The sequence below is a fragment of the Pungitius pungitius genome, chromosome 10 (assembly GCF_949316345.1).
Source record: "Pungitius pungitius chromosome 10, fPunPun2.1, whole genome shotgun sequence".
NCBI lineage: Eukaryota > Metazoa > Chordata > Actinopteri > Perciformes > Gasterosteidae > Pungitius > Pungitius pungitius.
In genome coordinates this window covers 20,091,808-20,117,549 of record NC_084909.1, presented here as the reverse complement: position 1 = coordinate 20,117,549, position 25,742 = coordinate 20,091,808, and the positions used below count along the sequence as shown (strand labels likewise).

General features: G+C 43.6%; 1 protein-coding gene across 2 annotated transcripts; it reads left to right on the top strand.

Annotated features, from left to right (window-relative positions):
- The first annotated feature begins 3,344 nt into the window (after positions 1-3,344).
- Positions 3,345-25,095, top strand: tfpia (tissue factor pathway inhibitor a). 2 transcript variants are annotated; one of them, XM_037487762.2, is made up of 7 exons: positions 3,345-3,522; positions 15,364-15,552; positions 20,289-20,465; positions 21,199-21,276; positions 22,020-22,073; positions 23,945-24,133; positions 24,269-25,095. In XM_037487762.2, the coding sequence occupies exons 1-7, from the start codon at positions 3,435-3,437 to the stop codon at positions 24,325-24,327; spliced, it is 834 nt and encodes a 277-aa protein (XP_037343659.2). In that variant the 5' UTR covers positions 3,345-3,434; the 3' UTR covers positions 24,328-25,095. The 2 variants fall into 2 exon arrangements, with proteins under 2 accessions (XP_037343659.2, XP_037343658.2); XM_037487761.2 differs by having other exon boundaries at positions 3,348-3,522; positions 15,361-15,552.
- Positions 25,096-25,742: the final 647 nt, after the last annotated feature.

The window sequence follows — 25,742 nt, the reverse complement described above, 5'->3', positions numbered from 1 at the left end:
CAGCAGCGTGTGTATCAGCTCAAGGTGAGACAGCTTTTGTACAATGCTCCTCCTCCCCCCATCTCACCCCCGCAAGCCTTAAACCGCTGGCAAATGTGAAAAGACCTGTAAAGATGTAAAACCTGTACAACAGGTTTAATTTGAATTGAGACATCTACTTTTATTTTGGCGTTCTGAAACATTTTTATTTTTTTGTAGAATCTATCTATACATAAATATAAGAGTGAGCATATATCTATCTATGTAGAGATAGATATATAAATAGATACGTATATATACATTTAGATATTTGAATTCATGAGGAAAGCTTCCTGCCAATGAAGTTTCTGTTTATTCTAATTGTCTTACTCACCAGCTCTTGATCTGTTACGTTTTTATTGTTACAGACAATTAGGGCACCAGGTGGTGTCAGAATCCAGTGATTCACTCACACACACACACACACACACACACACACACACACCACCAACAGGACCATCCTTTGTCTAACAGAAACCTCCACTGACTCATTAAATTAATTATTGATCTCACTGCTGAGTTTTATGTAAATTATTCACCTCTTTGTTTAACTTAATAAAGAGCCGCTGTATTGAACTTTTATGGATGGGAATTTTATGGATTTGAAAGGTATAACAAAATTAAAATGTGTTTAAAGCCCTCAGCTCGAAAAAACAAAAAAAACGTCATTACTCGCCTCGCTTAATTACTCGTATTGATTTGTCCCAACAACCTTATTTGACATTTCCAAACCTCTTTTCATTAGAACTTGAGCCATGTCTGGCCCCAGCAGAGTCTTTCTAATGGAGGTGTTATCTGAACCCAACAGGGTGGAGTGGTCTTCAGCAGCTTAATCCAACTCCTGTGAGGAGGACCGAGAATAATCGGCTTCGAAGACTTCAACCCTTCAGCAACCGGTCTACTTCTGAAAGGGTTGCTTTTATGACAAAATGAGTTGTTACTGACTTTTTGAATGAACAAACTTACTTTTACACCCCCCCCCCCATGCTCACATTACTCATCTAGCAGCTGAATCTACCCTTAGAGGGAGTTGATCAGTTTTCATGGAACCTGCAGGAGACCTGGACCATGAAGGTAGCAGCAGCTTAGACCTCCAGATGTGGGCATGTTTTGACAAGCCATCTGCTTCAAACTTGGTGATGCCTCTTCATTAGATAGGTCATTTTATTAGTCTGGGGTTTTTTTATCTTTCCTTAGCTGGTTGATCATCTTGAGACCCCTTTAGAGGGCTTCTAAGTGCCATGACAGGATTAAGCAGCTGCACTTTTAATAGTTGAATAATGAATAAAGGACCCTAAAGATACCAGACAAATGACATCATGTCATTGGCTACTAACCGCAGAGCACACAATGTTTCAAGGAAGAAATATTGAGGTCCTGATATCCTGGGAAAATCAGCACTCAGGAAATTCCATCAATTCCATCCTGGGGATTTGACCATGTGACTTTTACTTTCTCTCACTGGAGGGCTTTCCGTGCAGAAGGTGGTGGTGGGAGGGGGGGGGGGGGGACGACATAGGAGCAGTTTCCCTGAACAGAGTGAGTAACAGTGGTGGCTGATAAGTCTCGTAGACGGAGCATTCTTATCCACTGACATCACACGCGCCTCGATGTACAAAGACTGTGAATCAGGGGCATCCTCAGCCTCCAGAGCAAACCCTCTGAACCCCTCTGTGGGCTTCATGTGGTTCCAGGGCTCGTAAAAGGGGAGTTTTATTATCCCCCCCAAAAATGAGGGGTTATTTGATTTATTGTTCATTTGTACCATTTGTATGTGCACAATCAGAACAGCATTACAAAGTTACAATTTCACTTGGTCATTGGGTGAAAGAAATAATGAACTAAAACCACTGCTTTCTGCTTCCAAGCAAGCGTCTAACTGTCTGCATCTAGTGTTCAGGGGGTGTTTTGGCTTCTTTGTTGAAAATATCTGTTGCCACTGGAAACAACTTTAATCAAACTAGAAGCCAAACGGTAAAGTTGTCGGTTGTTCTGGAAGATTCTGAAGTAGAAACTGGTGCTGATGGTCTCTTGTGTGGACTATTGTGGTTTCACATTGTGGTTCCACAGTTGTTCATTTATCGCTATGAACCTTTTGTAAAACAATATGAATTGAAATTATCAGGAAGACATCGGTCCATGCGACATGAAACAGTCATTGTTTACTCAGGGAGGGCTGACGTGATGTTTCTGACTCACGCAGTGAACAACATCTCCACGTATCACTTTGAGAGCAACATTTTATCTTTTAACGATTGTATTTCCAAACCTTTATTTGCCAAGGGACGGGGAACGAGCATCTTTGTCCCTTCTCTGCATCACACTCGTATTGTTCCACACAGTGACTCCTGGCAGCTGACCAGTGTGACCACGGTCTTCTGCTGCTGAAGAGAGCATTTGGAGTTCGGGAGGAGGCCTTGATGACATCTCCGTGACCCCACATTGGGACAAAACAAATATGAACTTCTCCCAGCTGAGTCTGGCTCCGAAAACACAGCCTCTTCTTGGCAAATGACTGTCCGAGGACAGCGTGAAGACCTTTTTGTGTGGGGTCATTTGAATTTCTGACAGAAGTCGGAGATCATAAAATATAAAATAGTTTCAAACAACTAGTTAAATTCAGTGCAAACACAAAAGCTCTTAATCGGGACCAGTGACAGGGAGTTTAGAGTCTTTTAGAGGCTCCCTTTCCTTTACAGAGATGTATTATCAGAGCTTATTTAAGTCTAAAGTTTTGTACTATAATGAACAAACATAGTTTCAACCTGTAATACAGCGTCTCTCGCTGTGGAAGTTGAAGGCTTTCACATTGTGAGAGATTCTTTGTGCTTTGCACGAAGGGGAAACGTCTCACTTATCAACACATTACAAGTCGTTTTGTTTCATTTGTTGCACAAAACCAGATCAGAATGTTAGTACGACAATTGGACTTTCCCTGGCTTATGTTCCTGAGCATTTCATTGCAGGGACCAGTTTACTTCTGGGAGTCTCTGCTGGTTTCCAGCTCATCCTGCTGTGGCATCAGCTGCGTGAAGTTTATCTCTCCACACAGACTGCGATGTTTCTCCAGGCCCAGTGGAGTAATCCAGTTGGCTTTGGATTCAATTACTTTTGCTTTGCACATTTCACCAAATAACATTTGAGGTGGCCCTCGATCCCTTCTTTTTAAGGCACATCCTTATTTGGGTAGTAACAGGAGAACGGTGCCATTCCAAAGAGAGAGAAACCCCCTCATTGGCTCTGTTTGAATTCCTCGGTAGAAGTTATGAGTGATGTGGAATCATTATTTCCCTCCAGGAAATGACTGGGGATTTCAACGTGGTCGTCCCTGGAGACGCAGCCTTATCGGACGGAAGGGCGCGCCCACAGCTCGAGGAGGTGTCTCTCCTGCCTCCACAGCTGATCAGTACAGCACCATGACTCTGTCCAACAGGCGGTGGGTTTTGTGCGCCGTGTTGCTCTCCGTGGCCGCTGGTTTGGGCTCTTGCAGAAGACACAGAGCAGGTAGGAGGAACGAACCAGACAGATGTGCGGGTACACAAGGGATTTCCACTTTGTTCGGCGTGTGTTTACAGTTCAACGGGACGTTTTAGTCTGTGCGTAAAGTGGAGCTTGGTCTAAAGTTTGTATACATGTGCGATCTCTTGTTTGGGCTTTGCATTTAGTGGTTATTTCTTATTGCTTCTCAGTAGTGACTTTCATATTCATTGTTTGCCTTTCAAAATAAAAGCGTGGGGCAGTTTTCAAACGGAATGAGTCGCTCCACTGGCTGAATCTCGTGGAATAAACAGCAGATCTACCCTGACACGAGTGGTCAATCACACGCACGCACACGCATCTCTGCTTTGACTGCTGCGTAATGGAAGTGAAGCACTGGCGCACCACTGACTTTATTTTGTTAGGGGGGGGGGGGGGGGGATGTGGCCTCGGGCTCGAGCAGTCCAAACCGGCAGCGGTTCTCACAGCGGCAGCGACCCACACCTGAACCGCATTGCCAGGCCTCCCGGGCAGTAATGAGGCTGTTGGGATTGGATGTCAGACACCCGGCGAGCTGAGAAAGGTCTGATCCAAAGTGGAAGAGAAACTGCACTCCTCCGTCCCAGGGAACCAATATTGAGCCTGGCTTCACTAATTAGGAGAGGGAAATGCAGAAAGGTCATTCCAGCTGTGGAAGGTCAGGAATGTCCATCAGCAGCGGAGGTCTTGGTGATGGACTTCCATGTGTGGCCTCAATGTCGGCGTCCGCTTGTCGTACAGCTGGTTGAAGCCTCTCCTCCCTGTTTGGAAGGAACATTTACAGTGGAAGGAAGCTGCAATGAGGGCATAGTTACATTTGAGTGATAGCATGAGGTTCTTCTAAAGGTGCGACACAACAAAGATGGGATGGCCCCTTCATGCTTGGTTGCATTGAGGTTATTTTTGCTACGACTGCATTAACCCTGGAGTGCCCCCCCCCCTTTAGATCTCCTAGTTCTTCTCACTCGCTTTGCATTGTGTATGTATCCTTTTATATCAATACTAACACTTCTTATCTATCATACTATATATAAGCCTCTATAAGCCTCGTACACCTGGAAAAACACAATTTGGGGGGTACTAATTATTACCAATGAAAATTGTTAAAATTTGACTGGAAGTGTATTAGTCAGCAAACAAATGTATAACTATACTACCATATATACTATACTTCCACCTACACCAACAATTACAGCCTAATCCAATATTTTGTTTAAGTAAAGCTTACCTTCCCTGATTAAAGTTAATAAGTCATAGTTGTCAAATTTTAAATACAACTATTAGGTATTAAGTAATCATTTGTATAAAGGGTTAATTTCCTTTTGTGTATCTTAGTTGTAAAACATAAGTACTTTAAACATGTGGTGAAATCTCACATTTATTGAGTATATTCTATATGTTGTTTTTTATACTTTAGAGTGGCATCTAGAAGAGATTGAAGCTACTGCTGTAAAGGGAAACTTATGTTAACAAGCCACTGCTGTAATCAGGCCCCAGTCAGCTGGTTATTTTCTCTGTTACTAAGTAAAATATATAATGTTATTTTGAACACGACTGGACTGTTTTTTGCTTCAGCGTCAAAGCCAAAGAGTCAGAGTTTTGGGTTTTGACTGAAGTAGAGTACATATATTTGATGGGAATGGATTTCAGCTTCAATGATCTGGACCTCTGTTTAGTTTAGAAATACTTATTATTCATTAATAATAGCCACCATATATCTACACTAGACTTTTTGTAGCCGGATACCCATGTATTAAAGTAAGTGTGAGTACACACCCTTTAGGAAACCAAATAATAAATACGTCATATATATATATACGGTATATATATATATATATATATATATATATATATATATATATATATATATATATATATATATATTGACATAGACATAAACAGTAGCACTTCTTTGATTGTGGTTGATTTCTTCCAAATCTGATCGTGACATGAACAGCAACCACTTGATTGTTGTTATGATTGTTTTGTGCATTTAGTGTCACAGGTTTGGTCTCTTTCCCTGTTTTAGTTTGAAGTTTCATGTTCCTTGTGTTCCTGGGTAACTTCACTTCCTGCCTTGTCTTGTGATTGCCTGAGTGTTTCCACCTGTGTCCAATCACCTGCACCTCCCTTGTGTATTTAAGCCCTGTGTGCCTGTTGTCCCCTGTTGCGTCATTGTCTAATGTCTCCCGTGGTTGGAGCACGTCGGTTTTGGTTTTTGGTTTGTTTTTTGGAATAAAGAGCACCTCTCGTGGAAGACCCTGCGTTTGAGTCCTGCTTCCGCCTGCACCTCCACGCCCACGTGACATTTAGTCCCTGAAGCAACAGTTAATGGTCCATATGAAGAGACAGCTGATGGGTGTGCTGATGGAACAGCAAATTCATGGCTTTGCATACTCATTTTCTACTGCTACTTCAGATCCTGATGAATATTCCATTACGGCAGAGTGCCATTGTGTTATAAGAGCAACGATATATTTTGTATAATATGCTTCTTATATGCATATATTTTACTCTAAAACTTATTTTAGCTCTATTCATGAGATCATTTCATCTTCTATAGCTTTTCCCTTGGTCACATTTAACATATGTTGCTTTAATAAGCCATCAGATAAAATGGACTAATTGTTCACCTTAAACCTTAAAGCACAACACAATTTTAGTGTTTAAATATTCTAAAAGTAAAAATGTTGTCTTCAGGCATTATTCTCTATTAAATACTGAGCTTTTGTTGGCTTTTCACTATTTGCACCTCATGAAGCTGCTCTGGAGACTCCACATCAGGATCATTAGCTTCACTAATCGCCTCACGGAGGGAAAAAACATTGTGTTTCATTCATTGTGGAGACGTTTAATTAGATGCTCACTCGCTATTTGAAGTGGCCCTTTTACTAGGGGGCCTCGGGCCATGGGGGGGGGGGTAGGAAACTGTGTTTGCATGTGCTGTCTCAATTAACATCGCAGTAAGGAAGAGACGTTGCCTATACTGTTGCTATTTGGAGTGCAATGACGAATAGACTTCTGACTGCAAAGAGGACACTTCTCTCCCAACATCTGCTGGTAGGAAAGGAAAGGCCTTATGACAAACAAAGAGTTCTGTCTCAACATGAATCTCCCTTCAAGCTTTGCAGCGAAAGGCAGCAGCTCTTTCAGGGGGTGACATCAGCGCTATAATGTGGACTATAAATAAATTAAACTGTATAAAGTCTATTCTGAGTCACGCAGTTCATAACTGCTGGGACATCCACTCCCCTTTTGTGTTTCTGGTCCAAATCTCGAGCTTCAGTGAGTGATCTTTTGGCTATTTATTCAAGTTCTTAGTTGGGTACATTGACTTGCTCTCTAAAGACTTGTGTTGGGAGGGTTAGTGTGAGTGGACAGACGGTCTGTGACCTCCTGAACTGGGACATGGTTCAGATGTTAAATACATCCATTTTGAGGATCAGGACAGTGTCCCAGAAACTCATGTTGTGAAGTGTCTTTGTTTAGGTGTCAATCATGAATGACAATGCGATCGCTCTCTTTGGTGTGGATGTGATCAATGGAGAGGTGTTCCCTCCCATCTCCTACAGACATGAATGTCTCTCTCTTTGATGTGGGGGTGACCAGTGGGAACTGATCCAGCCTCCCCCTCCCCTGAGGAGGGGGAGGAAGAGGAGGTGGAGGGCACAGAGGAGAATCCTATGAGGCGTCCTGAGGAACCCAGCGTTCAATCTCTAAAAGGACCTATTGTAAAAAAATATATTATTGAGTACCAGATGTGGGCCATCATTAACATCCCCCCCCCCCACACACAGCACTGCTGTGGCAGAGGGCTCAGTGGCTCCCGTGTTGAGGCCTCCAGCGAGGACATCGGTGTCGGACACAGACAAATTAATAATTGAAGCTGACAAGGTTGATGTTCTTGAGATGTTGGCGTCCGTGCGTCATCTCGGGCTGGTGGGGAGAGTCCTGCCGTGCGAGGTGAACCGTGACGACAACCAGCGAAATGCTGAGTGTGTGTGTGCCCAACACAATAAAGGACACGCATTCCAACATGTGATTCATCCGATGCTCCAACCGAAGGACTTTGCTCCAGGAAAATTGGTTTTGAGCGTCACACCTTTGAAGCATTAGAACTGCACGTCCATTTAAACGACTGGCTGGTGAAGACGTGTGTTGCTGGGTGAGAAAATGCCGTCGAGGTTGACACCGCAGTTCCGATAACGAATGCGCGTGGCAGAGCATGAGACACTTTAATCTGAGTGCCCTATGCCTTTTATAAATTGGCAAAGTATACTTACTCTGCACTACATTTAGAGAGGAGATGCCGTCTCCTTGGTCATTTCTCCACTGAATTGACGAGATGGTTCGCCTCAGAACCGAAGAGCAAACTCATCTCCAAAACCAACAGCCGAGAAATATCTCGTTTGCTGGCTGACAGGAGAAGATGAGACAACTCAGTGGCAATTGGCTGATCATCACATACCAGATGAAAATGAGTTTTATCAGGTGAGCTGGTTTGTATGTGACACTTTTGCCAGGTCTGGCTAGAACGATGTGTCAGGCAAACACATCGTTCTGCCCAAGAAAAGTTTGAAAGAGAAGCACAACCATAAGCTATTTGTTATGTGGAGCAAATCCACACTTTGTACTGGATGACATATTTCAGTTTTAACACTTTGGGACCTGGGAGAGGCCTGTTCACACTTATTGACAGTAAGTTTGGAATTAGGAACTGAAAACTAGGCCTTTAAATGCATCTGATTTCACTTTTTGCAGGAATTGTACCCTTCAATTTGTTCACCTTCATCCCACATCAGCTCCAGCCGTTTTGGTTGTTCTTGAAACGGCCTCAACGGCTCTTGTCTTTAGGGTCTTAATGTCAAACACCCCCCATGTTAGATAGTTGGTTGTGATTGGCTCGGCCTGTCTCAGGTCAACGGAAACGTGTCCAAAGCAAGAGGACAAGCTCCCTCACAGAGTCATTGTTTTCTAAAGATTCCCATGTCTGCTTTTTTATTCAGTGTCTCTGAAAGTCCTTCCATGCTCCCTCATGGAGTTCTCCCTACATAAAGACGCATGTTGAGTTAAGATTAAGGGAGCAGAAAGCAGAAGAAATGTGGGGCACTCTCTGATCGCAGCTTGTTCAAAACAAAACTTCCTGCCTGTCTTTAAATTTTATATCTTTTGGATTTTTGATGGTCTTTAGTCAAAACAAGACATTTGAAGACCACTTAATGGCTGTGGTAGTCATTTGGAAATGAGCTCATGGTGTTTTACTTCCACACTTTCTGGTTTTGGAGCTGCTGAATATTTGCAGACAAAGCGAGGGTTTTTGCATGAATGTCCCTCGGCAGCTTGTTGCGTCCCTCGGAGCCCGAGGAGGAAGCAGTCTGCAGCTGGAGACAGATCCCTCTGCAGCTCACATGCAACTTTAATCTTGGGAATGTTGGCACTTGGTTAGATATTTTGGGTGTTGGGCCGGGGGCCCAATGACACCAACAACGATCCTAATTAGGAATGCAGTCCTGTCCTTTCCTGAGCCTGGAAGAGTGTTTTCAACTGGCATCTGCACCCTGATACGGGTACGCTGGCTTTTCCTGTATGTGGCGCACTGACAACATGTTGTCAGCTTTTTATAAAGGCAGAGCTGCAGGACGTGACTCTCGCAGGATACTGAATTTGTCCCGAGATAGCTATTCATGGAAGTGATGTGGTGATGTCATGAATGTCCACAGAAGTGTGTATTTGCGATAAGATTGTTGCACAATCACTTGTGTTATTGCGTAACTGCATTGTATTTATACTCTGTAGGGCATAAAAGAAATGACAAAGTGCAGTTGTAACCGTCTTGCTGCTACCAGTGGGTCCCCCTCAACACACAGGAAGGCTTCTCCCACGTAATGTTCAAGAGAAAGGATGTTATTTGTATCTCTTGAACAGTGAATATGGACCCGAGCAGTCCCCTCGGCTCCACTGCTTATCAGGCGTGATCAGCAACAAGTCGCAGCTTTGCCAAAGCCCTGTTCCCCTGTAGCACAGCCACACGTCCTCCCCTGGAGCTCAGCACATGACCACTACCAATAATTCACGTCAGTCAAATATTCAGCCCCTTCTTATTCATACTGGAACAAAGAAACAGCCCGCCTCTCCTCATGAGAGGGCTTGGAGACTAATTGTACGTTTTTCACTTGAACCATGGCAACGGGTGTCAGTGGGGTGAATAAAAGGCTTGGTGAATAAAACTCAGGTGAAGTCTGAACTTGTCTGCGTGGACGGGGAAGGAGCCGCTTGCCCCCCCCCCCCCCCCCTCCCCCTCTGTGCGGCGCATTGATTCAGACACGCTAAGGCGTCTATTGCTGCAGCCTGTAGATACCTGAAAGGTCAATTTAATATCTGACAAATAACAGCTTCATTGTTCAAGGGGAATTGAAGATGCACAAAGAAAAGTAGCTTTTAGCTTGTCTACTGCGGCTGGACTAAATAGCAAATTCCCAACGTGCGCTATTCAAATACAAGTTATTATTCCCATCGGGTGAAGCTCTCAGTGGGTGTTCAATAACCCGCGGGATGGGGCTCTGCTGTGGGAATAATTTAACTCTCTGAAAAACACTGCTCCTGTGTGGGGGTGGAATAGTTTGTATTCATGATATTGCAATGGGATAACACACTATCACAGAAATATGGAGGTTTTTCAATGAAAACAATGAGATTTCCCGCAGGCCGAAGACAATGATGCTGGGTCTCTACATTTCGTCTTTAGGGAGTCGAGCTACATTACTCCAAGAGAGAATGTGCTTTTGGTCACAGGGCGCCGTGCAGTAAGTGTCTTTATAAGCTCATATACATGCAATCGTTGTCTTGGTAGTGTGTGAATGTGGGAACGTGGAACCAAACGAGCCCCTAAAGACTTCCGTTCTGTTCCCAATCGCTGTGTGACACAACAACACGTGGAGGAGAGCCAGCTCCAATGCTTGGCTGCCCCCATTATGGGAGCCTGCGTCGGACCCCTCCTCTTCGTGCTCTCCGTTTACTACAGGAAATTTGCATGTGATATTTTGTGGGCATCTGTGGTTTAGATCTAAACTGAGCTGCTGAGTTTAAATGAAGGCGTGGATATTTAAAGATCTGGTTCAGCTCATGAGCACGGCAAAGAAACCCGAGCAGCAGCTGGTAAACAAGGGAATCCCTAATATACCCCAGAATATTCACCGGCACAAGCTTCACAGACGAGGAAACAAATCCCATCGTGGCTTTTCTCTATTAATTCTCCCGCTCCTTAGAACTGCTTCGTCTATAAAAAGGATCGTTGATGATCCAACGTTCTACCGACCACTAATAGTTTTACCAAAAAAATGTACATCTGCTATTTCAAATTATTCTACGCTGGAAAATGTCTATAACATACATCTGGTGTGTTGAAGTTCTACTTAAATCGAATTTGCGTAATGTAGCTACAACCAGCAATTACCTTACAAATGAGCAGCTCACACATCGGTACTTTCTCCATCTCCGGGGACCTTCTATGTTACGTTAGAAATCTATTAAAGTCACATTGTTCTTTGTTCTCACCCGTTGTTTCCGTTCAGGCACAAAGGCATAATCACATTCCCATAAGGCTTTGATCTTTGTGTTGAAAGCCTTTCATTATTTCTATCACTGGTTTGAACACCTCCATTCCCAGGAACCTTTGTGATGAATAATTCACTGGGTGTTTTGTAATTGGGACTCCCTCCACTTGGCAGATGGTGCCTTGGTAGCATCTACCCTACAGCCTGGTGCAACCTACGTCAAACTTATGCCAACATCATTGTAGGCCATCTGCTCCTTCTGGACTGAGTGAGGAGCTGCCACACTCCATTATTCTCCTAGATTTTTTATTATTTTCCCAAGGGCATTACGGGTTTAAGGATTTATGTCACCAACCTTCAGCTCATCAAATCCTACCCCCCCCCGAGTGCTGCCCAGGTAGCGAACTTTGTCGCATTGATTGTCTGAGAACCAGTCGAGACGGACTCTAATTGGCATTAAGTGGGATTGTTGGGTTTGTCGGAGCACGGATGGGGGGGGGGGGGGGGCGGGTTTCTGGTTCCCACTGTTATTGTGCTGTGGAGAACAAGTGGGACCCTGCAGGTAGGGGCTGGACTGAGATGCTGCCAGGAAAAGATAATGCCATCGCGGAGGGAGAGAGTGGAGATTTCAGACACTGAGCCGACATCTGAGAAAAATCGGTTGATTAAAGTGGCTGCTGGAAGGAGGGGGGGCGGGGGGGGGGGGCAGCTACAGCCATGAAAAGGCACACAGACAGTTGGATTTTTGTTTTGTTTGTCTGGGGTCTCCAGCTTTTTTAAAGAGTGAGACAAAAACAAAATCAAAGACCGTGGGGCGAGTGGAACTTTCGGTCTGGCTTGGCGGGGACAAATGGGCCGAGTTACAGAGCGATTAGCAATTAGCTCATTACGCCCCCCCCACCCTCCCATACCCCCCTTCCTCCCCAACACCTGCCATGCCAACGCACAGGCTCTGATTTCAAAATGCAGCGCTCTCACAAGCCTTTTTCATAACTCCTCTGCAACGACAGGGTCCGTTAGAATCATCACAGCAGCAGCTCGGGACATTTGAACAGCACAGATTGTAAATAGATCTGTTGGATCAGAGACTTTGTGTCCACGTCCTTCATGAGAGAGAAGCTTTTTCCACTTGGGCGTATCCATCAAAACCCCTGTGTCTCCTGAGCCAAACAGGACCAGGCCTGTTGGAGGCCCTCAGCCTGTTTCCCAACCACACGACCTCAGCGCTCCGATTCCTCCTGGGGGGGGGCACAAAGGTGTCTGTGTTCCAGGGGGAGGCCTTTGATCTGCAAGAGAAAAGGCTTCAGAAGGAGCTCGAGGCCCACTTTGATCTCCCAACGTGAAGCCGGAGATGCTGCTGGAAGGAGGTCGTCTCCCCGCACAGGGGTCAAAGGTTATTGCTTTTAGGAGACGATCCGTCGGATCATTGCCCTTGTTTCTTTTTTTATTCCCATCATCTTCGGGTGAATGATTGAGTAATGTTGATTTCATTTGGGTAAGGAACTTTATTTTTGAGTTTGATACGATACATGGACGTGACCTTAAAATAATGTCCGTTTACTTATGGTACAGTAAAAGGTCGGGACATGTTCAAAAAGGGTTTATGACCGTAAACATTTTGACGCTGACATATTGAACAATATATAAACATGACTCGCTTTTACTTTAAATTATGGTACAACAAATGGAAAATATTTTTCTGCGACAAAGAAGCAACCAACACATTATTACACACACTATTAACACAAATAAGATTTACTGTTTACCAGCAAATCAAACAGAATGAGAAACAACATAAAGGCAAAGTCAAGAATAATAACATCATCAATCACGCTTCATTTCACCAACTCAAATTAAAATCAGCTAATCTAAAATCACAATTTTAAAGACTGCAATTTCCTACATTTTACGAGCCTCAACTTTGATTGTAAGTTACAAACATAATTAACCGAGTGTGAACAAGCTGTCGGAAATGGAAAGATTCCACTGGCTTTGATCTTAACTGTACTCAGCGCTGCCTAATTAGCATTAATTATGTAAGACAACAATGAACAATCTACTGGCTTCTGCCCAGTTTAAAGATCCCTGCGTGCTGGTGTCTCTCAAGCTCGCTAAATATGTTCCTGTTGAAAAAGAACATGGCTTTCAGAGGGATAACTTTTAATTGAGTATTTCAGGGCTCTGAGTAATTCCTTCCTTCATTGATCCCTTTTGATGCCGACTAATCGTACAAGACGTGAAGAATTAGATCAACGGATAAAAACTAGCTGGAAACATTAAGGCTAAACACAACCTATGATGCTTTGAATTAATAAACTTACTCTTTATGGCACTCATCTGCCTTTTAGAACACACACTCCTTGAGTTTACTAAAGACTCCAAATTACACATGTTTCTAATTCACATTTTCAAGGAAGAATCAATCGAATCAATGTGATGTTCTCTGGGCCATCAAACTGATCCCTTTGGAGGTGGTTCAGCTGAGAAATGGAGGGCCGGGCTGTGACTCATCTTCGGGCCTCAGGGCCCGACTCCAACAAACACCGACACCATTTCTCACTCTGCAGGCCCAGCTGCTCCGGCCCTTTAGCTGCTTCCACCGGCCGTTGTGTTGCAACCCAACATCACTTCTGTTCAATGGAGTTTGCACCCATCGCCCATCACGACCTTTCAGCCAAATGAGTCACCAAAGAAATTACCTGCAAACGTGCTGACTGACTCAGAATACGTTGGAAGGTAAAGTGTTTGGCAGAGCCCCGCCAAAAAAGATAAGAATCGGTTACTACGGTAATAAAATATATAATACAGAAGTAAAATGTCTTTATAGAGCGTGGTTCACAGAAAGAGCAACACGTTGTAACCGTCGGGTCAAGAGAGAATACACAATGTAAAACTGTAAAGTTTAAAGCAGGAGTAGCCGTTATTCTAGTTAGTGCATAACACAATGTGTTAATTTGCTCTCGATACTCTGCTGTCATTCTGTTCTTTTCATTCCCTTTATTCACACCGAGGTTTCTTTGCTAGTCAGCAACTACCGTAAAGAATGAGCTTTTTTCAAACATTTCCTTTTGAGTGACACAGCAGGGGAGAATGACAGGATTCTTCCCCTCAGAAAGCATTGAGTGACATGTGATATCGTTACGGCTCCAGGTGACAGACCCTGTCAGCGCTGTGGATCTCTGTCTACGTCTCGCTGTCTCCAGCCTCGCTCTCTGCTCTTTCTTTTTTTGCCGAGTCATCACTAAAAGGCTTGCTTTTGTGCTCCACGGCTTCTGTACAGTTTGTACTTCGGTCCACTTTGGACTCTTCTGTGCCATCAAACAAGCTGGGACTGGGCCTGAAAGCGACTCAACCTGCCCGGCTCTGGCATCACGGAGGAGTTTGGCACAGTGTGCGTGTGGAGCAACTCAGATCTTTATCCAGATGTACGACCAGCTGCCAATGGAAATCTGATGCATCTAAAATCCCCTTTTTAGGATGGTCTCCACTCAGGGCTGACTTGTTGGTGCTATTGACGCCTTGTGTGAGTAGGATTTAGTTTATTTAGAAACTTTGAGGATTCCTGATGAGCGATTTGGTCGATTTACAACGATTTGTAAAGTTCACGTTCAGAGCTGAGTGTGAAAATCGACTCCTTTGTTTTTGGTAACCACATTTAAAATCAATGTCTATTCTGCAAAATCCATTGTACACAATGAACCTTGTATGAACAGAAAAGTATCAAATGAATCATTGTGAGGGTTTTGCATTTATTAGGAGCATAAAGTGTCGTATTAGTATGACTTAAACCCAAAGTAGAGCTGTGAACATGTGTCCATTCACTTAATAGTGGCGCCTGTCTTCGTCTAAAGGGTTAAAGGTACAGGTCCGCTGCACACGGCTCCTTCTGCTGCATCATGGGACATTTGTGCTGCTTTCCCACCAGCTGCTACTGTGGGAATTCACCTTCTCCTTCGTGGTCTTCTGTGTCTACAACATAAGATGCACTTTAAAGTTATCTGGGAAAGAGAATGAAACAATAAAGTGCGCGTCCTTTCGTAGCAGTATGGAATATTTCGTATTAATGATCCAGTCTAAATGTTAAGCAGGTCACACAGCTGTTAATGAATCACACACAGCCCCCATCTGCTGTCTCTCACAGACGATACAGTCAACAACTTGACCTTATCTCCAAGGTTTAAAATGGATGTTTCGACCTCATTTCTCCCCACAGACCAAACTCCTTTTCACATGGCGCGTGTTGTCTCCCCCCCCCCCTCCCTCCCTCCCCCAGCAGACGAGCTCTTCATCTTCAACGAGCTGTGCGCCCTGAGGGACGAGCCGGGGCCCTGCAAGGCCCTTAAGGAGCGCTTCTTCTTCAGCGTGGACACGGGCCACTGCGAGCTCTTTGAATACGGAGGCTGTGGAGGCAACGCCAACAACTTCAGGACTTTGGAGGAATGCGAGGAAACGTGCCTGGTCTCAGGTGGGTGAAACCCGTCCCCAAGGACTCACTAATACAAGTAAACCACAGTGAAGACATCACTGATACGATCACAGCACGTGGTGCAGCGTGGCGTTGTTATGTTGTTGTAATGTTGTTGTAATGTTGTTGTAATGTTGTAATGTTGTTAGCAAGTGAAGAGTTTGTCCTTCCTCGTTGAATTGCGTCGGCACCTCGGGCATAAAATCCTATCGCAAAGTCATTTTCTTGGTATGTGGCTAAAGTGGAACATTGCCAGCACATTAATTCTGAAGTTTTCCTCCAGCCATCTGGTTATAATGAAAATATGGGCACATGGAAGGGAGGCTTTGTTATTTATAGGTTACACCGACTAAACTGAATTGAAGTTGAATTTATTCATTAAAACTAGTGATGACCTCATTTGATACTCAATATGCCGGGTTCTAAACCAATAAAACCACCTTCCCGTTTCTGGGGACCCGTTATACAATTCGTCCCTTGCTCCGTGCGTAGCTTCTTTGAATATTGTCGTTTCTCTGGTTGCAGGTAGGATGCAAATAAAAACCTTTTCCCTTTCAAGCGCTGATGTTTTTCAGTCTGTGTGAAGTTCTTAGTGATGTTGGTGAAAAGAGCCACATTTGTGTGACCCAGTGGAGTGGACCTCCTCTCACGCCACCCGCATGCCGGGCCTGCAACACATTGGATTGCATCAGAAGGTTATTAGAAGATCATAATCCCCCCCCCCCCCCCCCCCCCCAGTGTTCACCTTCGTGCGGAGCTCCTCTGCGGGCCGCTGGGTCCAAACACGTCGCGCTGTGCCTGCTGAATGTTTTCTGTGCTGCGCAGTGACCGAGGACAACAAAAGGTGAAGCCCTGATTGCACCCGAATACGACCAATGGGTGCACTCAAAGTTGTCACATGTCTATGTGCAGCCTTTGCAGTGCAGTCTTTGCGGGACACTAGAGCTCCTCGATGGCATCAGTGCAGACACCATTAGACCTTTTGCCTTCGGCACTTTGCTGGTTTGGGTGAAAGGAGGTTTTTTAGCTGATTGAGTCTTTCTCCTTTCTCTCCTATTCAAAAGCTCTTTGCAGTTTTTAATGATATCTGTTGGGAAAACAACACACCTTTTGACACTCCGGTTTGAAATACGCCCTCCCATGAAAGCAATGGCACATCTGTCATAGTAATGAGATGAGGCTGTTTTGCTGTGGTGTGACAAAGTGCTTTGTCCCAACGGCACAGAGTGGCCTTCACCTGCATTTCATGCCACGAGGACCAGGGATGGATCTGCAGCCTGCAGCCATGGCCCTCATGCAGAATGGGTCTGCATGTTGGGTTCCATCCTCCACACAAACAAATCGGTGCTGTAAAGGTGTTGAGTTTCTGGCACCATCAAATAAAAGTGCTCAGACGGAAATATGAAGGTGACTAATAAATAATGAAGCTAGTTTGAGTGCACAGGCTTAGTCTGCTTTTGGATCGTTAAGAAAATGACATTGCATTTAAGAGAGCTGTAAAACTTTGTTCCATGGCATTTAAAGGGCAGTTTGCAGGAAATCATAACACCTCGGAGTGGTCGCTTTTATCTAAATTGAACGCACTTCCATGTGTGGATCTCCTTTTAGTGGACTGTGAAAGGACTTCTGCTCTGTGGTCACAAACCAGAACAAACCAGTGGGGCACGCTCACAAGAACTAACTTAACGCTGAAGGGATTCGGGCCGACAGGTGGCAACATTTGCAACTTCCTCGAGCATCATTCGAGGCAAAAAAATCTTTTTTCCACAATTATTAAAAAAGTGAAGAATCATAAGAAATGCATATTGCTTTCTTTCTTTAATTTAATTGACATCTTTCCAAAGAAGATTTGCACATAGCACACATTCAGTATGTAAACAACAGACCGCTTCGAGGCAATAGTCACAATCTGGTCTGGCTTAATAACTAAGATGAATCGGTAGGTTGATAAACCAGTGAAGGAGACCTTTAGGAAATATGATGTATAATATATATGTAAATCTTCCTTTATAAATGTATGCATTAGAATTACTAACACTTCTTTAGGTGCCTGGGGATTTGTATGGTGGAAATCTTCTTTGATGTAAAGGAAAACATGAATTTCAGGCGCTACGCAACAATTGAAACATGAAAAAATAATGGAATGAAATGCAGTCGGGCTCTCAGGCCTCCGGGAATCGCTTTGAAACATTCATTTAATTATCACCATTTAATCTGCTGAGTCACACCTCACATCAACGTGATTCATACCTGTCTCCTCTTTCATGTTTTTAATTGTGTGAGTTGTGTTTTTTGCATCAACGAAAAGTTAATTCATTGACCGCTGGATTTAATTGACTCAGATGCTTTGTGAGAGAAACCCGCGTCATAGTCAACAAAACAATAACCAAATCAATATTCATGACTATTCTAACCCAACTATCACCGAACTAAACAAAAGATAACAGATAATCAGGATAAAACTAGATGAGCAAAAATGTCTTTTCAAACCCGAAAACCACCCAAACAATGTAAACAGCACCATCTTCAGGCAGGAAGGTGAACTGCACGCACCTCCACCATCTCCCAGTCAGAAACAATTCTCCCCAATTTATGAAAGGAAATTGAGCACAATCAACTTGCATTAATGAAAGAGAATAAATTAGTTATTAAAGCAGCACCATTCAGATGCTGCATTTTCAATTTAAATGTGTGTTCAAATTGATTGTTTGTTTGTTGACTCTTTGAGTTCAATGTAGATCATGACATTTATGCATTGGGTGCTCAAAAACAAAGGCTCATTTGGACCTTCGCCCCCCCCCCCCCAGACTGCCAGAGAGCACTTCTAAAGGTCGCACACCCATGTGAGGAACACTCTGTCTTACTGTGTGGGAAACCTTTCTCTCCTTTCTCTGCAAAGGTTGTTGCTCTCCAGCCGTGATCCTGAAGCCCCAGTGAGTCGTCCCCATTGTGTCCCACGTTCTCCCTCTGGTCCTCGCTGCTCTGCTGAAGGAGGTCAGAGACGGGAACGCCGCGTTTCTCTGACAGCTCAAGGCTTCCGCTCTGTCTGTGAGAACAGACATGGTTAAAAAAAATAGTTACCAGAGGAAAAAAGGAAATGCACAAAGAGAAAAAGGCCCTGAAAACAAATGCTGGATGAAACCGAAGTTGGTAGTTTGTTTATAACATTCTTCTCAGAGCTGTGCTTGCCAACATTGACCTTTAGCACTGTGCTACATAGTGTTTTTGACCCCACTATGTTCATGTGACCTTTTGCAATATGCAAACAATGGCATTGTAACAAAGCAACACAACATTTTGTTGTTTTGTTTCTTTCTAGGGGGGGGGCTGATTTTGCTGCTGATGTCTCCATCCAGTGGCAAATGTTATTTTTACGCCTGAGTTCATTGATTTGGCTTGAATATCTATTACATTAGGGACTTTTCTACAGGAGGCCAAGATTGTGTCAGCACTTTCAGATGCAAAAAGGATCAAAGACAACTGTAGGGAGGCATAAAGCAGTTATTCATTAATTGGACGAGTGAAGAGATTAGAGATGGGGGGGGGGGGACCAAAAGTGCACTCTAGTTTGCAATAAATCCACAGTACATTGTAATGAAATTTCACCTTTTCTGAGTATGACACACATGAGACCATGAGACGACAAACATGGAAATAGGCATCTTACAGGAAATAGAGATCTTCTTTTGCTGCTCACAGCCACCGGAGCCTGAGGAAGATGATCGCTGCTATGATCATAAAATGCAGATGTTACCATGAATTCCTTTTTAATCACCATCGCCCTTCAGTAGTTTTTGTTATTGACTCAAAGGACGGACCAGAGAGTGAGCCTTTAGCAGCTGTTTTGACGGCTTGGTCAGACGTCTCCACAGATTTCTAGTTTGACTTCAAACAGGTGGGAACGTAGCACATGACGTGTGACCGGTCAATTGTTGTCTTGTTGCAAACACTCAATGGCTGCATGTCTTACACAAGATATGAGAGCTCAAAGGGGAAGGTTTGCATTATTGGAAGTGGGACGTACAGTACTTACACACAGTTAGACTGGTAGTGGATGACAGTATGGAGAAAAGAGTGCGAGCACAGGAGCAAAAAATACAAGAAGGTAATCGCCAAATAAACTGGATGTGGGACCTTAGCTGTCACACCCTGACCTCAGCTAGTCACACCGCGACCTCAGCTAGTCACACCGTGACGATAACAATATCGTCAGCTTGAAACCCGGCCCGTCCCCTGCAAGCGATGCGTCTCACACCAACACGTCTGTTCCTGGATCAAATGTGATGATGTAATCACGAGCGTTAAGAAGTGAACCTGCAGAGTCAGAGATTAGGTGACAGCTACATGAGATATGAGGAAAAACAAAGACATTGTAAGGTGGGTACACAGTTCACAGAGCGTTTCATTTTCAGCCTGCAAAGGAACATTGAAATCTGCAGAACATGTTCGAGTCCAGATGTGGAGACGGGAAGTGGGCCAGCTGTGAGCCAGAGGCCGGTGATGGCACATTGTTGATTTAGGATTGTACTCATGTTCAGAAAAAAATGATAATACTCCATGCCGCGGCCCTCGAAGCAAAGATGGCACCTGAGTGCCTGGTTCCACTGGGCGCCGGCGTGCTTGTGATTGGAGGAGAGTCCAGTTGAGGGCGGGACCTGCGTCAACCCATTAGCTGTTCATGCAACAATTGTTTAATAAGACTTAATAACAGTTGCAACACTTGTTCTCTCTCGTAGATGATAAGAACCCGTGTCACCTCCCTGAAGCTCCGGGTCCGTGTCGGGGGCTGCTGACTCGCTACTTCTTTGACGCCAGCAGGCAGCGCTGCAGGCATTTCTTCTACGGCGGCTGCTTCGGCAACGCCAACAATTTCAACAGCATGTCGGAGTGCCAGGCCAAGTGTCACAGCCCAGGTAGGCTGCACAGTTTGTACTTATTTAAAATAAAGAGTGGCCAACACGCAGCTGCATTGTGAGGAGCAGTTTGAAACCAGTCATTAAACACGGCTGGTGTTCGGCAGCTGTGAATATTCCAAAGACCTCGTCACCTGGTCGCCCTTAAGGTCAGATGCAATGACACAGAGCAGAGCAGGAGGCCAGGTGTACTGCTGACCATTACTTCTCATTTCACCTTGATTTTGCACATAAGTTGTTTCAAAGTGAACAAAGCGACTCCCAATCAAGCAGGACTTGTTTGTCAAAGATGGTGGGGGCAGACAGAGGCACGACTCAGACACAAAAACAAAAACAGACTTTAATAGTCCAAACGGTTCCAAAGACAAAAAATCAAAATCCAAAAAGCTGAAATTCTAAATCCAACACTCTAACTACAATGAAACAACAAGGGACAAGAGACCCACATTGTTCCTTTAGAGACATAAATTGTCAAAGACAATAAGGAGAGAGGCACTCAGCTGTGGACATTTATTCCACAGACAGAGAATCAATTTGAAATGTTTTTTTTTATACAAATACCAGACGGATGACTCTGCCTGGCTTCCGATGCTAATTCAATCAAACTATTTGAATTCTGATTGATCGCCGGGATCCATCCGTTCTAAATATAGGCATTAGCTCATTGGTTGTATCTTGGCTAGCTTTGGAGACACACGGTCTCAAGTGGTACTTCTTCTTTTTCTCCATACAGCAGAGCCCTCTGAGGCACCACAACACACACCTGCTGCTGCAAAACCTGCTGCTGCACAGCCAACCACACTGACACTGGGTAAGACTGCACACGCCCCGCTTTAAGGCAATATATTTAGTGTGTGTCATCTAAAAGCATCTGGTACGACTGGCATGGAGAAACAAAGTGAAGGGATGCCATCTTAGCATCAGTTAAGAGGTTAAAAATAAGGTGTAGCAGATCACCTTCAGAACTGCCTTCATTCTACGTGGCATTGAATCAACAAGGTGCTGAAAGCATTCTTTAGACATGTTGGTCCATATTGATGGGAGAGCATCCTGCAGTGGATGGAGATGTGTGGGATGAACATCCAGGGCACGAAGCTCCCGTTCCACCACATCACAAAGATGCTCTATGGGGTTGAGATCTGGTGACTGTTTAGTACAGTGACCTCATTCTGACATTCAGTTTGGAGGAGATTGTCTTGACCAGGACCACACCCCTAAATGCATTGAAGCAACTGGCATGTGATTGGTTGATTAGATAATTGCATTAATGAGAAATTGAACAGGTGTTCCTCTCATATCCTTTAGGTGAGTGTATGTAGACGTCCTACTTTGATCTTTAATGCTGGAACTCTTTAGTTATGGTGCACAAAACAAATCCATAAGAAAAAAACACAAGGTGCCTCTGTTCTGTCAGAAGAGACCACGCATCTGATGATGTCGCCAGGAAACTCGTGGAGATGTTGATACAAGAGTCCCAGACGGGCTGTTTTTCATTTTTGAGCTTATTTCCCAAAATAAATTGACCGAAATCTGTTTATTTGTTTTTTTTCTCAGGGGAAAGGCATAGCCCTCAGGTGCAATCAAATGTCACTGATGAAGAGGCAGAAGGTAAGGAAGTAGGACCCACGGATTCATATCATGTGGTGACGCAAAGCCAATGCTACGTGGCTAATTGTGCCGATTGAATGCAAACTGCACAACAGTTGTGGCTTTTTGTCTGAACACACTTTGTCAGTTTTAACCTTTTCATACAAACGTGTGAATGCTTCACACCGAGTCTTGGCTACAATATGCACTAATCTGTTTTACACGGAGCCCCGAAGCAAGACTGCAATGTTAATTAATTACAGAAATCCCAGTGCACAAGCCATTTGGGAGGGATTCACTTTTGTTAGCCATGATTACGTTCATCATCCTGTCTTTAGAGTAGAAACCAGTCCCCTGAATCCCGGGTTATGCTTGAATCTCAATGTAAGCACATTTAGCTCATTCATTAAACCCAAGTGAGCCGCCAATCACTTTAATAAAAAGCAAATAAACTCAAGTCCCAGCGATGCATAGATGGTAGAAAATGGCCTCTGCAACGCGAGGCAGGAACCGAGTGCGGCGGCGCCTCCCCCCCCCCATTCGTCAAGTCCTCCCACTCACTCACTTTCTGTGTGTTAGGATTTAGGGAGCATACACCGCTGTAGATTTGTTCCCAGGCTCCTTTGTGCCGCAGCAGGAGGCCCTGGTCTGCCTCCCTCAGCTCCTTCAAAGAGTTATCATTTTCAGAATCCAATTTCCCTCTTGTCAGGAAAAGATTCAGGATGACTGAGCGTCAAAAGCACCGAGTCCTTATCCATCTCTTTTATTTATTTCCGCTATGAGATCATAAAATGATCACTCAGAAACAATGCTGGCTGAAAGTAAAGTCCCCTCAAGTAATAATGAATTATTCTGATCTTAAATCAGACAGATTTAGGGGATAATCTGGTAATGATTGATGCCAGAATTACTCCTGTGTTTTTACTACAGGATTAAAATGGAGCCTTTGAATTTCAAAGTCATAAAAGTTGCACAATAAGTATTATGGAAATGGAAGACATTAAGTATTATGGAAATGGAAGACATTAAGTATTATGGAAATGGAAGACATTAAGTATTATGGAAATGGAAGACATTAAGTATTATGGAAGTCTGACCTCTTGTGGTTACACAGCGATGTGCACTCCAAGTGTCAGTGGGACAAGTGCTGTTGGATTGTACATTTCTTTTTCTCATTTTACAATTCTACCAACTGAATAAAAGAGAATATTTATAAAATGGGATTTTGTCTTTTATTGGATACATGATAATAACAACAATACTTTCTAAATTCATGGAGAACTTTGTCACATTTAATCCAATCCTCGGATACTCAATATTTTCCAAAATCTCCCACTTGAATCCCAAGAGATTGAACCATAATGATGTAATGCTGGACTGTTGAAGTACGAAAACCAGTGTCCTTTCATTTGAGGCAAAGAGGAAAAAGAGGAAAGCTGACTCAGCATTGGGGAGTCACAACAACCCCGTCCATCTATGGATGAGCCTGCAGAACCAATTATTTATTTAGTCAGGCTGAAGCTTTGGGGGGAGCTGGAGAAAGACATGTTTACGTAGTACTTTGCCCGACCAAAGGAATTCATCAGAGGGGGAATAGCGCTGAGACGTTGGACTAAATACTTTCATTAGGCTTGTTACTTTGAGGCAGCTTTAAGCTCAATGTAAGCACACAGCTGAGTTAGAACAGCAGTTAAAAGCTGGAGGACAGACCGTGTTCTTATTAAGGAGCTCCACCTCGAGCTGGAATGGATCCAAATACTGCATGACCCAACATTTTAAAGATGATGCATAGGCGATAATGTGGAACATTTTGGGCCCACGGAGTGTTGAAAATCCCAAAATATTTGTTAGTAGCTCCAACGTACCATGTGTCTCTTCCTCCTGATTCACAGCCTCGATCCCTGCAGAGCTGTGCGTCCATCCCGTGGACAGGGGGACATGTCTCGGTGCCGAGAAGAGATTCGCATTTAACCCCAAGACCAAGAGATGCCAGATGTTTCACTACAGCGGCTGCGGGGGAAACGACAACAACTTCACGAGGCGCAAAAGCTGCATTAAAAAGTGCATCGGCAGCAGAAAGCGTAGGATTATTTCTTTCTCTCTTTTTATTTAATGGTTGCACCGTCTTTAAGCATCTTTCCTATACTTGTTTCATTGGGAGATATTGGCAGTACTTGGGTTTAACCCTTTGTTCATGTCTCTTTGTTCCCTTGCAGCTTTTGGGACGGGGCTGATCCGAATAAGGAAGAAGAACCTGAACTACCTTACCAACTGAATGCTGTGCATGTGCACTACTCTGCAGTCCCCTTCATTTAGCTTCAACGTAATGTTCAGCTTTACTCAAATCCTTTGTCCTGAGGTGCTTGTGTAAATGACATTTAGTGTACGATTTATTATCAATCTTATCTACATTATTATTTCACTATCTCATTGACAAAGAAAACAACGATATTATGCATTTCTTCATGTCTAGGATTATGGGCTGTTGTCATTGCACTGATATAATCATTGTACTGATATAATCATTGCACTGTAACTTTTTATGTGGATAAACCAAAGCAAAATGTTTGTTTGATATAACAAAGGACTAAAATGAATACTTCCCCTGCTATACAGTAACTGATGGTTTTAGTACAGTTACATTATTATTAATAATGAATGTGAACAACCACATTCGCAGATTAAACTGCTGAACAATCGTGAACAATGACAACAGTAAACTGAATAAAAGCACATTAATCAAGATGTCCTCACACTCACAAATTAATGTGAACTGTGGTTTTATTTTTCAGATCAAACATATAACCTTTTTTTGTCTTTTGTAATCAATTGTATGAAGTTGAATAAATCCCTCTTGCAGTCCTGCTGGTGTGGTTGATGTGAAGAACCTGAGAGGGGCAGTGGTGTGTAAAGTAAGTCTTCCAAAGAGGTGGCCCGTACTCTGTTCACTGCATAGTATTATCTTTTCTGTGTTCTGATATAAACGTTGTTGTAAAGATTAGGAATGTACAAGTTCATATAATAAACCTCAAGGATCTTCTTATCTCTCTTCTGGTTCTTTGTCTGATTTCTCACCGTCTACAGAAACAACATCATCATATTAGAAATTTAACATGAATTAAAAACCTTTTCATGTGAGAAAAATCTATGGACTACTTTAACTTTAACAACTGGTAAAAATCGTAACCCTAATCTGCCATTATCTTGAATACCTTTCAAACAATTCCCTGGAAATCGATTGAACGTCTTGAAGTGAAACCTGTTCTTAAAGCTGAACTTTGTTGGCCTCCCTTCGGGGCCGTAGTCACCACTGAGGTCACATCCTGTGTGTTTGATGTCAGGAGGGCCAAAGAGGTCGCGCTCATAATGAATGAACACTTCTTTGTTTTTGTAGCACATTGCCCACAAAGTCACACTAAAAACATGAAAATACTAAGAAACACAAACCCAAACCAAACTACACAAAGAGTGAGGTGAGGATATCAAAGTCTATATTCTCTGCCCTGCATAAGAGGGGTTTGAGCAAATGAACACTTACTGTTTATTACAAATTCTGCTTTCTTCGATTTAATTGTCTGCTGACCAAATAGGACAAATAAACCTTCACTGCTTCTCCTCGTTTAATCTCTGGCAGCTCAGGTCCTTTTGTTGGGCTACAACGTTCCCAAGGGACAAACGACGCCATTGGAA

What these genes read in the sequence shown, in the direction of transcription:
- tfpia (XM_037487761.2), top strand. Translation starts at nt 3,435, where the DNA reads ATGACTCTGTCCAACAGGCGGTGGGTTTTGTGCGCCGTGTTGCTCTCC. An exon ending in GGCCAAGTGTCACAGCCCAG is followed by an intron (nt 20,466 to 21,198) that starts GTAGGCTGCACA and finishes TTCTCCATACAG; the next exon opens with CAGAGCCCTCTGAGGCACCA. An exon ending in CACTGATGAAGAGGCAGAAG is followed by an intron (nt 22,074 to 23,944) that starts GTAAGGAAGTAG and finishes CCTGATTCACAG; the next exon opens with CCTCGATCCCTGCAGAGCTG.